An 18,777-nucleotide genomic window follows, 5' to 3' on the forward strand; every position below is an offset into this window, starting at 1 on the left:
GATTGTTGCGTTGTTGATTGGTGTTGTTTTAAATGATAGGGAATCGTTTTTGGGTATCCATACTATTATATCATTAATACATGAAGATGGGGAGAACGAAGAGGGGGAAGCAAGTGAAGTGGAAGACGCAAGAACAGGTAACTTTTGGTTTTCATTTCGTTCGACATTTTCATTTTTAATAACTATCGATATGTCTTTTTTTGTTTTAAAAAATGCAAGACGAATAATGTTTTATAAAAATTGTGTATTTTTTTGATTTTGTTATATTTCTTGTTATGTTTTTTTTTTCGTATTGTAGATCTGGAATAGATATAGAGAGGTGCATGTACTATATAATGTTGAGACATATTACAATGATAAAGATATAGGTTGCTTCCATTTACACATTCTGGAAGACTTCCTTGAAAACAACATTTGTTGTATGAGACAAAGGTCTTTTTTCTTTATCATGGATTAATATCTTTAATCCTGATTTAGACTGAACCCTAGAAACTGCAACATATAACTGACCATGGCTAAATACTGGTGTCGGTAGGTATAATCCTACCGAACCTAATGATTGTCCCTGAGATTTGTTTATTGTCATGGCGTAGGATAACATGATTGGAAATTGCCTTCTAATTAGCTTGAATGGCCATGGGGACTGGGATGGGGACATAGACATTCTAGGTATATATACTTCATTTCCATTGTTGTTGTCTGTAATAGGTCTTGCACCAATGACATGATTTGCCAGTCTTGTAATAATTAATCTGGTTCCGTTGCACAGACCCTCAGACTGATCCAAATTTCTCAATAACATTATGGGTGATCCAATTTTGAGTTTGATGTTATGACTTGACAATCCTGAAACAGTCAATGAGTTTAGAAATTCTGGTGTAATGATATCCATGTCATCATTTGTGAAATTATCAGATTTATCAATTGAATCTGCACTAAGATATTCTTTGTGGTCCCCTGCAAAACAGTATTATTGTTATTTTTCTTGTTGTTGCATGTGTTATAGTATATAATGCATTTGCCGAATAGAAAATGCTTTACCTGGTATCAATGACAAAATATAGTCATTGATTTCATCGACAGTCTCGATTCTACTGGCCAATATTGCTCTGCTCTTTAGATAGTTTTTATCACTGTAATTTTGAATTAATTGTGGATAAGTGGAATCCACAATTGCTTGAAGAGGATCAGTGAATTCTGTTATCAGAAATTGATGTGGTATTTCGATTTCAACCACTCCATCATTTGGTTCAGACAACTTTCCATCTCCGAGTTTAACAATCCAATCAGAGAATTCTTCAATTTCTTTTGCTGTAGATTTGTGCAGTCCTGATTGCATAAGTCTCATGTTCTTGGACAATGTCAATACCTGACAGTGATTCCATAGGTATGACGCATTAATTGTAGCATGCACTATATCTGATCGACTTCCTCTAGGAATGACAGGTAGAATCTGTCTAAAGTCACCTCCAAATACAACTACTTTTCCTCCAAAAACTGAATTACATGTTGGATCATCTTTCATAATGTCTTTTAATGTTCTATCCAGCGCTTCAAAACAAAATTTGTGTGCCATTGGTGCTTCATCCCATATTATAAGATGAGCTACTCTTAATAGGTGGGCAACATCAAAACCTTGTTCAATGTTACAGATGGAATTTTCAAGTATAGGAATCGGAATTCTAAATTTAGAATGTGCTGTTCGTCCACCGGGTAACAAAAGTGATGCTATTCCGCTTGATGCCACTGTGAGGACTATTTTTCCCTGTGACCGCAGTGCTGATGATAATGTTGACCACATAAAAGTTTTTCCTGTGCCCCCATATCCATACAAGAAAAACATTCCACCATTGTTCTTCATAACGGCCTCATTTACCATTTTGAATATGTTCTTTTGTTCAACTGTAACATGAAATAAGGTAATGGTGGATATAATAATTGTAACACAAGTCATTGTAATTATTTCGTTAATCATGTACGATAAAATTATATTTGAACTACTAACCTGTCATCGAATTGAAGTTCCTTTCAAATAGGTTATGTTGTTCAGCGATGTTATAATCTAGTTCAGAGTATATCAATCTATTACCACAATTAGTTGTTGCAAAAGCATCAGGATAAGGCATTGAAGGAAACTGTTTCAAACTTCTCCTATTTTTGAGAAGAAGGTCTTCAATTTCAGATAAAGTTAAATTTTTCAAGGTGTCATTGCTAAGTTGCAATTCTGCATAAATAATATGACAATTACTAAGATGTATTTTGGCGATCAATGAAAAAATAAGTTGGGTACTATTTTAAATATACCTGGATTTGCAGCTATTATTCTTTCTCTGTGTAGTATTCCATCAGACAACCAATGCCACGTCTTTTCCCATACTTGATCCGGTCTATTAAGACTATCACAAACTAACATAGTTACAAATAGTTTTCTTAGGAAGTGACCAGATCCCCAATCTTTTGCTTCTGTTATAGCTTCTATGTATTCATTATCATCTGCTAAGAATCCAGACGCTTGGCAGGCATCTCTAAAAGTTGGATACACTATGTTGTTGACTGTCCTAATGTCTTTGTAACATGATGGCCCTTTGATTACTGTAAGCATTCTCCTAAGATAGAAAAGTTCACCTGCTGTTGGTGGCACCCAAATGAGTCTTCCAATTGTGTTGCCCTTTTTCCTTGGTTTCCAACATCTATCCTTTTTGACATATACAAACTTTGAAACAAAAAGTGGGTATGTTAAAGTCTTTGCATCTTCATGCGTTTTATTGCACTCCATCCAGCTTGTAAACATAGATTCTGCAACTGTAGGTTTTCCTAGTATATCGTCAATATAGTCGTCATCCTTGAAGTAGACTGACTGCTCACCAGGAAGATGAAAAAATAGTCTTTCTACAGCTGGATTTCTTCCGTGAATAGGAAATGAAAATATTCTCCAACATGCTTCACTGGGTGATATATATCTACAATCAACATACTGCTTGATTTCATCTACATCTTTGGCCGAACCTGAAGATTGGTTGTTGTTATCCACTATAGCTGCTGTAATTCTGTCATAACCCTTGTTAATGTATTTGAATAAGTACTTTATGGAGGTACTTCTATTACACCATTCAACATTGATATGAGCTTCATACTTAAGCAACAACTTGGAGTTGTATGGAACCACTGAACGGTTGTCTAAGCAAATGTCATTCTTGACAATACATATTGAATTATTGCGTCTGCGGTAGTGTGGGAATCCATCTTCAGAAATAGCAGTTGTCTCTTGAAACATCTTTGGATAAAACCTAGAGCACTTTCCATTTTTCATGCAAGGCAGAGATTTGTTTGGTAATCCACATGGCCCATGAATCATGTGATCTTTCACACATTCATATAGTTTTGGTTCTTGTTTAGGACATGGTATTTCAGCTGAAATAACCCTATCAATATCTTGCGTAGTTGGATATTTGCAACTGGAATGCAAGAAGAGAAGTAGATGTGCATGTGGCAGACCACGTTTTTGGAATTCAATAGTGTACATATCTGCATTGAAAACATATCAAGTTATAACCTGTAATTAGAATTATTAACATATAACAGCTTTGTAGTTTTAGTGTAATCCTCACATGCAATAACCTTTCCAAGTAAATGATTTTTGGTTAAGTCTGTAAGAAGTTGATCGAATTTAATTCGGAATACCCTTGAGATCAAGTCTGGCCTATCAGATGGTGTCAAATTTAGGTTAGACAGTATCCTGCGAATCTCAGGCCATTTGGGATTGCATGTGAAAGTTAGAAACAGATCTGGAAAACCAACATAACTACAAATGGCCATTCCATCAAAATACAATTGATTCATAAATCTTGTGCCTCCAACGAAAGTGGATGGTAGAACAACTCTTTTTCCCTTGCTTGATCCTTCTTCATGGATATTTGAACTTGTTTGAGAAAGATTATTGTACTTATCCACTCTAAGCTTTGATTGGTTATTCCTAATAAAGGACAACCGTTCAGATTCTATCATAGTATAACCGTCAACCACGAATTGTTGAAACAATCTCTTTGATCTAAGTACTGTTTGGGCTTCATTCTGTCTTGTCTGAATTCTGAAACAAAACCATTCTCTGATTGTTAGGCGGTTCCTCTTTGAATTGTTCCCACTACTGATATCGCGATGCGTAACATCATGTCTATATCCATCTTCACCATATGGAAATAGTAAAGGATATTGAAATCCTAGGTAACTGGTGTGCAACTCATTAATTCTTTGCAGCTTTCCACTTCTGTTTTCCATTATAATATCCCTTGGAGAAGCACTGTCAACGTCACCAACAATTAAGGCTGCTACTTCTGAAACATTAGGAGTATTGTATATCCTTCCATCCTTAGTTCTATCAGCAATAAGTCTTAGTTTCAGATTCGTAAATTCTTTCTCTCGATAGCGATCTCTTGCCATTCTAAAAGATTTTGCATGAACATTGTGTTCATCTAACATGTCCGTTAGCTTCTTTACAATTTCGATATCAACCTTGTTATCGTTCCTAAAACAAAACAATAATTTGAAATTGCCTTAAGTTGTACAAGTTTTCGATTGAAGTATATTGGTTAAGTAGAATTACCTTAATGATTGTATTCTGTTGTGAATTTCATTTTCAGTGTCGTAGATGTAGAGTTGGGCAAATCTTGGTACTTCTCCAACAGGTGGTAAAAGACTTCCAATTCTATGACAAACTTGGCCTTGTATTCGTAAATTAGGAGGACCATGACCATTGCTGTATGTGTTATCAATTTTGGCTCCAGGTGATGTAAATGCAAACATCATATTATATGTTCTGATATGCTGTTGAAAATTTCTAGACTGTATTGAATTGGATTCAAATAGCAGTTTTTGCATTACAATTGGGGGATCATTCAAAAGGGGCAACTGAATTTTTCCATTACCACAACACAATTGAAACTTTGGATTAGCAGAGTGTGCATGTTTGTCTATTCTTTCTTGGTACCACATTTGGGCTTTACAATGTTTACATATGAAAACTGGATCTCCTATATCTGCATAAATAGTGAAATAATACGAAAGTCATCAGCAATTTAATTTAATCATGGAATGTAATAACACATTCATATAGGATTAGATATCATATCTCTCTGCTGAACTACTGGGATAATCAGTTGCCATAACAGTAGCAATAATTTCATCTGCATTCATAGACCAAATTTGATGATTGAAGTTGCATATATTATTCCAAACATATATGATGATTAATTAAGTTAACCAAATATTTGAGTTCTTTTTGTTATAATATGACAATGGTACCTTCAGTAACATCATCAGATAATGTATTAGCATTTTCCAACAGGTTCACCGATAGAAGACTCAGTCTGAGGTATTGCATTCTGCTGAGAAGACGTTCCTCTATACAAATAGGAATGACTCTGAATTGTTTCCCTTGAACCAACTATATGAAACTTTTGCAACAAATTTTGTCGCAGTGAAATGGTATGATCTGCATATGTATGACTATTTCCTTCATTTGATTCCTCATAACAATTTTGTGTACTTTCTTGATTGAGAATATTAGTTGTCACATCACAGAATGGGGTAAACATTCTTCTTTTGGCTTGATAGTTGAATGACGGTGTGCATTGCTGATTATTTTCCTTGTTAATCCTCTTCTCTTTGAGTATGGTTTTTCTTTTTGATCGTGCATTTGCAGAACAAATGTAGGAAGAGTTTTCGTCCTCCATTATTAAGATAATTGATATCAAGTAACAGCATTTCAAAACAATATTACAAATATTACAATGTACTGAAAATCAAAGTCTTTATTAATGAAGCAATGATATATTATTCATTTTGGAAAAAATCAGAACTTAAAAAAGTGATACCTGTATGCATGTTGTAAATGAGATCTTGATTCATTGGAAGTTTGGAGATGTTGTATTGAATAGCTTCTGTCCGATACATTGGGAGTAATCTTATGTTTGAAGCTAGTTGAATCTGTTTTTGATGGTTAATTATCTTCATTGTGTATGCAACAATAATGGCGCGAAATGAAAGTCCATTAATTTTCCTTACATCCGGATTTCAATAATATGTCTTGTCCAATTAATGAAAAGTTGTTCATGCAATGAGTATAGTAGGGTCATTACAGAGTTAAAGTACATTGTAGTGCAATGAGTACAGTCGTCTTAATTTAATGCAACACTATTGATTGCCGTCAATTAAAAAAGCTAATATTTATATATATAGACAATATAATGAAATATATATATAGTTATACGCAATAGTGTATGGATAGAAAATATATACTGGCCGTTCACATTCCGAGTTCATATACAATAATAATGACAATGTAATTAAGATGTCGGTTTTTTTATTATATATTATATATAAGTATGCCGTTTAGATTTCAAGCAAATCTTCGAAAATCAGTCTCTAAAACTTCTGCAAGTTTCGGTTTGCAATGGGTTCGTCTTCTTCTGCAAGCCTTAGCAACTTCCATCCGTGTTGGCTATCGGTTCTTAATCCCATCAAGGTAAGTCATTTCCAGTATTTTTCGTTATTTTTTTTTTAACATCATTTTTGCGGTCAGTTTATATGGTTTTGAAGTTTAGTCGTCCATTTTTTTTGTTAGATTATAAATTAATGTCCTTTTTCATTCATGTGTTATTGTTGGTCGGTTTTTTACAAATTCCCCAAAAAATTGTTAGTCGAAAAGTTAATATTCTTCCAATGTGGTTTGAATTAGGTTGACAATTTGTCTTTGGAATATGGTTGTCAGGGGTAATGTTCAAAGACTTATAATACTGTAATTGATACTTGGCAGGACTATGTTGCCTTTGAAAAGCCCTTCTTTGTTTATTGGGAGAAAGAAATTGGTTTGCAATGCTGCACATTTATAGATCCAAAAGGAAATGCATTCGAGATACAACTGAATGAACCATTATTGGCTGAAAGAAAGTTCCCTGCAGGTTTTCTGTTAGCAAAAATGTATAACTTAAGGCTTCTATATTTTATAACTGTTCGTTATGCAGGAGGAAACTTGTTTCATTTTAGGGTTTTCGACTGGGATTGGACTGAAATTAATTACCCTATTCCTAATCAACAAACTCGGTTTCCTAAACCTCTGAGATCAGTAAAGTTCTTCACCTGTTTCTGCGTAGATTTTCCACTGGAACAGGTAAATATTTTTAAATTACTAATTTTTACTAATTTTAAGTTGACAAAATTTTGTACTTACATTAATTTCATCATAATTCATATTCCAATTGTGAATCAGGGATCTATCATTTTCGATGATGCCTTTTCCCATTTCTGGGGACCAATATTTGACTCCTCAAATCCAGATATGTACCAGAAAGTTGAGATGGTAGATCCCGTGGGCAAGAATTATGAAGTTTTCATTGAGGGATCTTACACGGGAAGGATATTTGCTAGACACGGATTAGAAAAAATGGTAACCAATTATGATCTACGTGAGGATCACGTTATGCGTCTGAATTTTATAGGGGATCGCAAATTCTTGTTTAGGATATTCTCTTTGACGGGAAATGAAGTCATTTATTCCTTGGATTTGATCAAAGATGAACCTACCATAAATGAGGAAGATGGTTTAGAAAGAGATTTTTACTACAAAACGACCAAGAATTTAACCGACTATGATGTTAATTCTTCTTCACTGGTATGATTTTTGAAGATTCTATACTTTCCTTTAAGTCGTTTATTAGATTTTTAATACATTGTAATGTAATTTTTCAGTACTTGGATTCCGAGTTTGCTTCAAAAGCGTTGGTAAAGAACAGGAAAAATCATGAACTTCGCAATAGGAATGGCGGTTCTTGGTCATGCACCGTAAGATGGGCCAAGAAAAGGACACACGAATGCTTTTTAAGTTGTGGATGGAGGAAATTCTGTGCTGCAAATGGATTCCAAGCTGGAGATGTTATAACTTTTGGGGTCGATATAAATCGATCAAATATTATTAATGTTAGGAAGGATTAAGTTTAAACTGTTATGTAACAGTATCTTAGTTTCCTATATATGTTTTGGAATACATTTAATGGATGCTTATGGAATTTAAAAGTAATGACAAACTTATAACTTATTTTGTAACCAATGAAGCTTATTGTTTATAGTAGATTATATGTTTTGATTCTAGTTACATAATTGTTTATAGTACTTTACTAATTTCGTTCCAAATGAGTGTTATTGTTTGTAGTACATTAGTGTTATATTTTATAATAGATTATATATTTTGATTCCAGTTAGTTATTGTTTATAGTAGTTTACTTATTTGTTTCCAATCAGTGTTATTGTTTATAGTACATTAGTGTTATTGGTTATAGTAGCTTCCAAGTATCATCATTAAACCAATTAAACTAACTCTTTGTGACGTAAATTATATCATGTAAAAGATGATTACATCAAAAGACTTTTAAGCCAAAGTTATCCTTAATTTGTTCCAAAAAGTTTCTGTTCAATTTGACTAAAAAAAGAACGACAAAACTCAATTAATAATGTCACTTAAATGATAATAACGTTATGTGTAATAGGATAGGAAAGCAGATACAACAAAAGTTCTTTTACCGTTCTACGATTGATTAATAATAAAGTACTTTATCAGTCGTAACGATAATTAACATAATTTATCAAAAGTGATGAAATTATTAATTCATCAAATTACAAAAAACCAAAACACAGTCCAATCAGTCGATCTCTTGCTTGATAGTCTTCATGGGCTTGGTAGCTGATAGTTCACCAGACTCTATGTCTTCAGACGATTGTACAGATACACCACTATTTGGAACGATTCTCTTTGATGGAGTACCCAAAGATGAATTATCAGGATCATTGTCAGCTGTTCCACTCAAACTCATCTGCATGAATTTTTAAATTACAAGTACATTATTATACGTTCAAAAAAATTCAAAAGAAACAATTTAATAAATAAAAAAATAATTACCAAGTCATGATCACTGTCTGCTGCTAAATTACAAACTCCTTTTGAACGAAAATCAGCAATCTAACCAAATAACATTGACAAACAATAATATTAAATGAACTTTATGAACTTGGATCTTTACAAAACGAATCAATATATAGAAGAAAAAATAAACTACTATAAAAGGACTTACCATTCCAGTGGAAGTATCACCTCCTAGATCAATTATGTTCTTATGACTGCACTCACCAAGCTATCAAATACAAAATAATTACAATAATATCATATTGAATAAAGAGTATAATTTAAAGCCAAATATGAAGTATTGCAAAGAAACATTATTGGAAATACTTACACTTACGGGTTGTATAAGCTTCTTAATGTAATTGATTATTTCAGGTAAGTCAGACACTTTAATGACAGACGCAAATTTGTTCCTTGGTTGGGTTCGAAGTTTGAAAGCGAGAGTACAACCTAACATTACATCCAACTCATCGGGAAAGCATTTGGGATCATCTTCGCCCACCTAATTAAAAAATGAAAACAAAAACAATTTCATATCAATGACAAAGCAACTAATGAGACTGATGATGATAATATTAACCTTGATCATTTTCTTTTGCAATTCTTCAGCGAAAATACCAATAATGTTTCTACATTCTTGATCCCACACCACGAAGTTGGCATAATTAAACGCATCATCACAAACTTGCAACTGAAGTTTATACCTATAAACATTTCAAACATTATAACAAATAAAATACAAAAACATGAGCATATAAAGTTGACTGAATATAAAATTAAATACAAACTTCAACGTCGGCATGTTGTTGTCTTGATCACAATAGGTGCATTTGAAAGGACCAGTTTCATTAGTTCTTTTGTTGCAATGATTACAAACCAAGTAGTACCACCCATCATTATCAAGACTAAACTTAGTGGTTGTGGCCACAGTTACACATATCATTTCCTGCAGAGGGTCCAATATAGTCAAATATCTAAAAAATGACCATGAAATGTCAAACATCGAAAAAAACTACTATATAATCAAAACAATGCATAAGTTTGTTTATAAACATACCTTTTTAATCAATGGAATTTCAGATACGCTTTTCACCAAACATTTATAAACAAACCTTTCAGCATCACTGTATTGGGAGGACTGAGTCAATTGACTTCCAGATTGACTCATAATTGTTAAGTCATCAGCAGACATTCTGAAATATAAGTAATCATAAAACAATTATTTGCAATTGAATTATTACATTACTTATACCTAATCATGTAGATATATTACATAAATTTGAAACAAAGACACGATGATTACTCATTTAACCGTTGTTTGAATTGTGTAATTTCGGGAATAGCATCATCCATAAGTAATTTTGTCCCATTCCATGTATTGGACACAGACACTGGCCATTCCCCTATTGAAACCAAAATTATTCAGGAACAAAACAAATATCTTTTTAACATACCATAATAAAATAACGGCATAAGTACCTGTAGCTGCTTTAACTTTGGCTTGAGTAAGAATGAGAACCAACTTGTTAGAATTTGGATTGTCATTATACCTTTCTAAAATTTTTTTGCAATATTCATCCCATAACGTACAAGAAACTACTCCACCACTGTATATGAAGAATTGGGTTAAACGAACGGGTATTAAAAGAAATAAGATGTCCTCGCAAAATAATCATCATAACGTGATTACCTCAGATCCATCAAACTAAAAACAACGTTTTTAGATTGTGCCTTAGCTTTGACGTTATCTACCCAACCGATCAAATCTGAAATCATAAAGATTACAAATTATAAGCAAGAATAATTACAACATCAGACTTGCCTAAATAAAGGAAATAAGATCATTCTCATAGTACATACCAATCAACAAATCTGGAGAGAAATTACCGGCCACTACCTCTTTTATGCTCCGAAACTGGTAAACACTATTGGGTATATTTGCAATGGGTTGGGGACGAACAAAGGTGGCTCCGATAAACAACAATTTAAAAGGATGGTCACACACTCTATACTGACCATCATTTTTCACAATTTTGAAATTGTGCATGATATATGTATCGCCTTCCTTCAACTTACCATCCCAGATATCAAATTCGTCCTTCTTAACTATGCAATGTATCTTGTCCCCCTAACAAACGATATGCAAAACCAACAACCAATAAATACAACATTCTCAAACACAATCAAACAAAAAAGAAAGAATACATTATTATTACCATTTGGTCAATCAAAATCATTTCAAGGTGCACATTGGATTCGCGGTTATGAATATACCACAAATCAAGCACTCTCACACCAAGTTTCAGGGTCTCCCTCCTGCCATCAATATCTTTAATCATATCCAACTTCTTTGCCATTACGACCTACGAAAAAAAAACATATCATCAATAGAAATACATTGAACTATCACACAATAAAAACCTATACTTCAATAATAAAGTAAAGCATAATCATAAAAACAATAACTTTAACGGAAAACAGAGCATAATGGTGAACAAAAAAAAAATATCATAACTATAGTGCAAATATAACAAAACAGACCATCGTTACGGAGAACGGAAATAAGAAAATTTTAGCATCAAGTAACCATAATATAAAAACCATACGTAAACTTTAAGAAAGATGAACAAAGAAGACAGATTTAGAAACAACACAGAAAATGACAACAACTGAAGTTCAACTTCAAATAAACTAAACGAAAACCTAGGGTAAAGAACAATAAAACAAAAAAAATTCATGAAGCACAGAAAACACAAAGGTATAGATGATTATGAAAAAGTTGAATCCTACAGTTTGACGAAGATAAACACAAACCAAGCACCAACTTCGGAGAGAAATGATAAACTGTGAGGAAGATAGAAGAGAGAAATGATAAACAGTGGGAGACAATGAAAGGAAATTTAAAAATGAATAAACGAAAGAGTATAATGGAAGCTACCGAAGAATACAGTCTGACTTGAAATGAAATCTTTCAACTCAGCTGCAGTAACAGGAGGGAAAGATTTGGACTTCTAAGCAGAACCCGAAAAATCAAAGAATGACAAAAAAACCAACCTAATGGACAGGTGTCGAGAAATTAATGATGGGTATAATGGTATTATCCCTACCAGTTTGGGTTCTTATATTTATAGTAGATTGTTTTTGTCTTTTCTATTAAATTAGTGTTATCTTTTAATGTAATTTAATTTTCATATTTGCATGTTAAATTTTTTGGTAGATGGTGTTAAAGAAAGTAATATATGAAAAATAAAAAAAAATAGTTTAAAAAATAATACACGTTTTCATACTACTATTTTTTTTTAAATAATAATCAAATTTAATAAAAAATAATAATTAGTTACTATTGTAATAAATTTATATATTAATTTATAAAAAAAAAATATTAATAACTATACTAGTTTTAAAAAGTGATATTATGATCTGTCTCATAATTATAATAAGTTATAGTATAAATTGATATCTAAATTAGTCAATAATATTAGTTACATACCACTTTAGTTACATACCATATAAATTTTGGTTATAAAAAAATTATTTTTTAAATTGGTTTTAAATAATTAATTAAAAGCTAGTTTAATAACCAATTCATCTAATAGCTAAAATCTAGGTAGATGATATTACGACTAATTTAAAGATTAAACCATAATAAAAATTATTTTAATTATTAATTTAAAGATTAATTATAATTTTTTTAAACTAATTTAATTATCAATTATTTTTAATCTGTAAATTAATATCTAATGTCTAAATCAATCATGTAGCAAATAATCTATTTTTAATTACTAAATTTGGTTATAATTTAAGATTTTCCCTGGGACACTTTTCGAATCAAACCAAATCACACGATACTAATGTCAATATCATGAGTGTTGCAAAATTAAGTACATTTAAAACATAATAAATACAAAATACAAAAAAAAAAATCGTATAACTGAATAAATATACTAAATTATTAATTAAGCCTAAAGAAAAGTATACTAAATACTAATAATTTGGATGAGATATTTCTCTTGATAGAATATACCACTTCAATATAAAAATTAGAACCGGAATTACAGACTGCAAATTTGTTGGGTCTTGACTCATCGGGATGGAGCAATTTGATAAGAAAAAAAAAATTTATAAATTAAATAAAAATAAAAATATATATTTACGTTGAAAGTTAGAAAGCGGTTGAAAGCTAACAGATATAATTAGATAAGAGAAAAAAAGAATAAAAACTATAACTAATATATTTACGTTGATTTCTTAAAAGTGAGCACATGTATATAATCTTTAAGTGATGTGAATCAATAAATAAGTTATAATTTATAAGGTTTAAGATTATACGATGTATCTTTCAACCATTTTAGTTTTAATTTTATATTTTTTTTTTCGACTACATTCTTTGAACCTGACGTGTCCCTTTTTCAAATCTAAATTTAAAAAGCTCAGTATCAACCTTATTCATAAATTGTGTAGATTGTATCGTGTTTAATTTGTTACGTATATTTCTATTATAGTCACTAAATGTAGCTTAAGATTAAAATTTCATATACCTGATTTCAAATTCTTAAACTGTAAGAATGTCACATTTAAAAAAATATATAAAGAAAAATGTAGCAACGTAGAAAACACTCTCTTTTAACAAAATAATTATTGAGATGAAAATATAAGTTTAAGTCTGTGTTAATCTAATGTTTAATTTATAAATAAATTAAAGATAAAAAAATTAATATAAATTTGATACATCAAATTTATTTAATTCATTTAATACTTATACTGATTTAAAAAAATATATATATCATTTATATCTATATTTAATTAAAAAAATAAAAAAATTAATATTACTTATAATAACTTCGTTTGAAAATTCTAAAAAGATAAATAAAAACTTCAATTTTAAAAAACTGACAACTGTGCAGTATTCCCCACTCCTTGCTGTATATCTCTGTAGCTGGCAAAGGCATAAAGATGTACCATGATAATTTATAAAATAATGATATTGTAAAATAATTCATATTAATAATCAACGAAGAAAAGACATAATAATTTAGATTACTTTAATAATTTTGTAATTATTCATCCGTTATAACATTATTTTCTTTTTTTTCCTATTTACGTAAGTGGTTGAATTTTCTTATTATGATAACTATTATTTTTAATACGAAAACAAAGCTATTAACACCGCTTACGTTCTCTTTATCTACACTAGGAAAACACCGTAATTCCGAGTATCTATATTTATATTTTATTACATTAAAATGTATACTTTTATTATTTCTATAAATAATTAGTAAAACCAATACTTAATATATATAATATAACTTTGTAAAAATCATATAAAATAAATTTGTAACCATTGTTTAAAGAAAGTTATTTATTTTTTCTAAAATAAAAATATTCAATTATTTATTTTTTTAAATAAGTGATAAATTGCTTTTTATTTGTTGAATAGTAAAATCATCTCATTAAAACATGGTAATTAAAAAATTACCAGCATCTTTTATATATATATATATATATATATATATATATATATATATATATATATATAAATTCTTCTTTTTTATCCACATTTCAAAATATCAATTTTATCTTTTAAATATAATAATTTATTAAATTTTTAAAAAATGACTGTTATTTTTACAAACTTTTTATAATATCGGTTATTTTTGTTTCTTCTCTTCTTCTTTATTTATCAATAATTATTCTTTTATTTGTTCTGATATATTTCATTTTATTTTTAATAAATATAATTTTAGTTTATATATTAATTTAATAACATTACAATATTATCACATACTATTACAATATCATGTATATTTAAAAAATGTATATACAGACGTGATAGCGCATGTATGTTTACACTAGTATATAATAAATTTATTATTTTATAGTAATTATTGAAAAATTATATATATCTTTGACACTGTAACTGTCAAGCATTAATTACAAAGTCATGGATTAAATCTGTGATGTAAATTTTGAATGGAATTTCACAAAATCAGTCTGTGATATAAGAGTAGATTTTTGAGTAACATTTCTAACAGTTTTACATGAAAGTTTGGAATAACTTTGTATTTATTTTTTCATGTCCATTATTTGATTTTCATCCTTTATTTTTTTCATCTTTTATTTTTCTACATGATTTAACAATTTAATATGGATTATAATTCTTTAAAATAATAATATAATATTATATTAATTAATGATTTACAATAAATTAAATTACGTAAAAATAATTGAGAATTAAATGGGAGATAATATCATTTTACTTATTTTAATTTACATTTTTTGTATGAGATGAGAGATTGAAAGTTACTCCACCTTATAAAGAGTGAAAATTTTTGGTATAAATAAAAAAATAAAAAAATTAGGGCAACTTGGTTCCTTCAACTTTACTCAAAGAAAGAGAAAAGAAAAGGCAGTCATTGATACATCCATGTCTTTATCTCCCAAGGCATTCATCCAGAGATTTCTCTCAGATGTTCAAGAAAAACACACTTAATACCCTCACCTGTTTTCTCTGGACCACGATCATGTTCAAAACCAAAACCCCATGATTTTTTTGTCTCTATTATCACTCTCTTCACCTCAAAACTCAAAACAAAACAAATCCAACATTCAACAACACAACACAAAGCAGAGATGAAGATTCAGTGTGATGTGTGTCACAAAGAAGTGGCTTCCTTGTTCTGTCCTTCAGATGAAGCAGCTCTCTGCCATGCTTGTGATCGCACCATCCACCATGCCAACAAGCTCGCAGACAAACACAAACGCCTCTCTCTCAGCAACCCCACTTCGAAATCCACCACCACTCTCTGTGATATCTGTCATGTACTCACTCCTTTTTTTCTTTCCTTTTTCTGTGTTTTGAACCGTTAAACTAGTCCCATATTGACGAAGAATCAAATCTGACACTAGTTTATAAGCAATTTCTTTTCACGGAATTCCGAAACGCATGGAAGTCCTTGCAGACAGCATAAAACATCTCTCACTTTATTTAAATTCTTTGGCAGGAGAAGCGTGCTTATGTCTTCTGCAGAGAAGACAGAGCTCTACTTTGCAGACAATGTGATGTTTCCATCCATGATGTCAACGAACACACCAAGACACACGACAGGTTTCTTCTCACTGGAATAAAGCTCGAAGAAAAAACAAGAACAACCGTTTCAAACGAAAATATTGGTTCTTTTGGTTCTTCTCGCACGCTTTGTGACACGAGCTCGGTTTCAACAAGTAGCATATCTGAGTACTTGATTCAGACCATTCCTGGTTACTGCATGGAAGACCTTTTAGATGCTTCATTTGCTACATCAAATGCTTTCTCTAAGGTATATGGTCTTTAGTTAATGTAATACCGTTAACTTTAATCAAGAGTTTATTTTTGTTTAACAAGTTTGAAGGCTTTGTTTCATTCAGGATTATGAGTTTCCGAATGAAGATGTTCAAGTGAGCATGTGCTCGATCCCACTGCAATCTCAATTTAGCAGTGGTTCCAATCTTTGTCCTCAGTTTGATTCTTTAGTTGGAGTAATTGAAATGCCAAAAGCCAAAGCTGGGGAAGGATACTCCAATTGGGTTCATGATTCTGATTACGCAGCCTACAAAGTTCCCTCGATTACTCATCCTTTAGTAAAAAAAAGTAAACGCTCTCGTTGATCAATTCTATGTGAAAATTTGTTGCAGAATTCACATACCCTTGTTTTGTTTTCTGCAATTTTTTTCTTTTTCTGTATAAAGATTGGGGACTAAAACCACCAAAACCCCCTACTTTCTGGAGATCCTAGTTAAATGGGTCTTGTTTTCTGTATTTTCTTTTTCAAAATTTTGAAGCTTTCTTTTTTGCTCTTTTAATTTTTTTTTTCTCGTCCTTTTTTTTTTCGGTGGAACGAAATACGCCATTAGATATAGTACTCTTATTTCTTAAAATCGGTTCAGCTAACAACTTTTAGCACTTTTATGAGAACAAGTTCTTTATATCTGAGGGCCATCCTATGCACTCTTGTGTAAATATCTTATCGATTTATTTATTTATTTATTATTATTATTATTATTTTTTTCTTTTATAATAATTGAGAGTTAACGCTCATAAGCAAATAAGTAACCGACAGTTGTACATATAGTTGGAAAAAGGTCATCATGATTGCAATGGAGAAACTTTAAATAAACAACAACAAATAAATAAAAGGATAGTTTTAAATAGTAATACTTATTCACTTGTGAGTAACTCTCCACTAGTCCCATGTTTATAAGGTAATTTAGTAGTTTAACAATGTTCAAATTGTGTTTTGAAATATAGTATATTAATTAAAAAAATAGCGTTTTTATATGTTAAGTCACACGATTTGTATATGTTTAACAATACTGGATAGTGGATGTCTCGACCAATTTAATGCATGCAAAATTATGTTTTATTTCAATATTTGAAGTTTATAATCAAAATTAATAAATTATAGATTTGTTTGTTATAATTACGTTAGTTTGCGTGTAAGAGGATCGTTACAATAGTATTATAATATAATAACACAAATAGAAGTCATTAATTTAAAAATTTTATGTAAAATAATAGCAATATATATATATATATATATATATATATATATATATATATATATATATATATATCAACAAATGTATCCATATCATCTTAAAATTTACGCATATCATTTGATATGTCATATAGACATCACATTCACATGTCATATCATGATACCAATCATAATATACACTTCATAACTTTAACTAAATATACACATGTGTTAAATTTAAACATTATAAAATCCGCATAAGGAAATTTACCATTTTTTTTTCAAAATTATCAAAATGGGCATTTTAATTTTTTTTTACCAAAATGGACAAGTCCTCTTCAACGCTTGTGTCATTCTTCTATTGCTTCATTCTCTATTCCATCATTATATCGTGATACTTCTCTATCTTTCTCATTCCTTCACCTTTCTCTTATCTCCATCCAAATAAAAAATCCTTAACCATTGCACATAATCAGAAGAAAAAAATGCATAAATATGCGTAAGCAACGTAAAGGTAGTATTTACTTGTTCTACTTCTTCTGACCCTGACCCTCCATTCACCCTACCCTTTCTAAAGTACCTGATTAAAAATCAATTTCCTCGCCACATTACAATAGTGTTGTGAAACATCTCAGATACTCACATTGTTGCATTTGTTGTAGATGTCAGCATCTTTGTTCCTTTTGTGTTTGAACTAGTGGTGTCTAGGAGAGGAGAACAAGTCGTTGACGAAGATTCTCCTCATTTTCTTCCATTACTCCCCAAAGGGTTAGCTATGATCACATAACTACTAGACATGATATCAGTGGCCATGGTTAATGGTCTTGATGCAAACTCAACATCATGCTTTCTAAAAAGTGATGGACGTGGACATTTGACTGGGATTACGTAGACATTTCTTAGGCGAATGCATGGAATTTCAGTGTTCACATCTTGCATAAGATTGTGTATCATCGAAATACAAGTTTGTTTGAAAGCATTTCAAGTAAGCCATGGTCTAGGACCAGTTTAGACTTACGAAGTCGTATCTATCAAAGACTACTTCTCCATTTCGATAAACAAAATTTAAAAATGCCCACTTTGACAATTTCGAAAAAAAATTACACTAAATTGGTAAATTTCACATCTACATATATCATATTATCGTCTTCTTTTATACTTGACTGAAAGGAAGGGATATTATTCATGCATGTAATTAATAAAGTTTCATGATTCGTGAGATCCATTTTTGTTTCACACCACTGGGTACTTTATTCGACTTCCAATACTTAATATTTTCTATGGGTTTAGTTAGCAAAAGAGCAAGCTACTTCT

The 18,777-nt window shown here is 30.6% G+C and overlaps 3 protein-coding genes across 3 annotated transcripts; 1 reads left to right on the plus strand and 2 right to left on the minus strand.

Moving 5' to 3' along the window:
- Positions 1 to 379: 379 nt before the first annotated feature.
- On the minus strand, positions 380 to 5,040 carry LOC114170419 (the record flags this gene model as incomplete). The annotated part of the gene is made up of 6 exons (XM_028055895.1): positions 380 to 957; positions 1,042 to 1,902; positions 2,006 to 2,224; positions 2,305 to 3,525; positions 3,609 to 4,522; positions 4,601 to 5,040. Coding segments are annotated over 6 exons (4,233 nt in total), but the record flags the coding sequence as incomplete, so codon positions are not given.
- Positions 5,041 to 8,690: 3,650 nt separating this feature from the next.
- LOC114170420 lies at positions 8,691 to 10,651 on the minus strand. Its single transcript, XM_028055896.1, has 10 exons — positions 10,641 to 10,651; positions 10,430 to 10,557; positions 10,263 to 10,353; positions 10,063 to 10,143; positions 9,838 to 9,924; positions 9,531 to 9,654; positions 9,288 to 9,452; positions 9,120 to 9,179; positions 8,948 to 9,007; positions 8,691 to 8,861 (listed from the first exon to the last, which is right to left on the minus strand). Exons 1-10 carry the CDS (start codon positions 10,649 to 10,651, stop codon positions 8,691 to 8,693), a joined length of 978 nt encoding a protein of 325 aa, XP_027911697.1.
- A 4,676-nt stretch (positions 10,652 to 15,327) lies between these two features.
- On the plus strand, positions 15,328 to 16,789 carry LOC114168823 (B-box zinc finger protein 21-like). The gene is made up of 3 exons (XM_028053788.1): positions 15,328 to 15,769; positions 15,952 to 16,266; positions 16,355 to 16,789. The coding sequence occupies exons 1-3, from the start codon at positions 15,581 to 15,583 to the stop codon at positions 16,592 to 16,594; spliced, it is 744 nt and encodes a 247-aa protein (XP_027909589.1). The 5' UTR covers positions 15,328 to 15,580; the 3' UTR covers positions 16,595 to 16,789.
- Positions 16,790 to 18,777: the final 1,988 nt, after the last annotated feature.

This window comes from Vigna unguiculata, chromosome 11, assembly GCF_004118075.2.
Source record: "Vigna unguiculata cultivar IT97K-499-35 chromosome 11, ASM411807v1, whole genome shotgun sequence".
NCBI classification, from domain to species: Eukaryota; Viridiplantae; Streptophyta; class Magnoliopsida; order Fabales; family Fabaceae; genus Vigna; species Vigna unguiculata.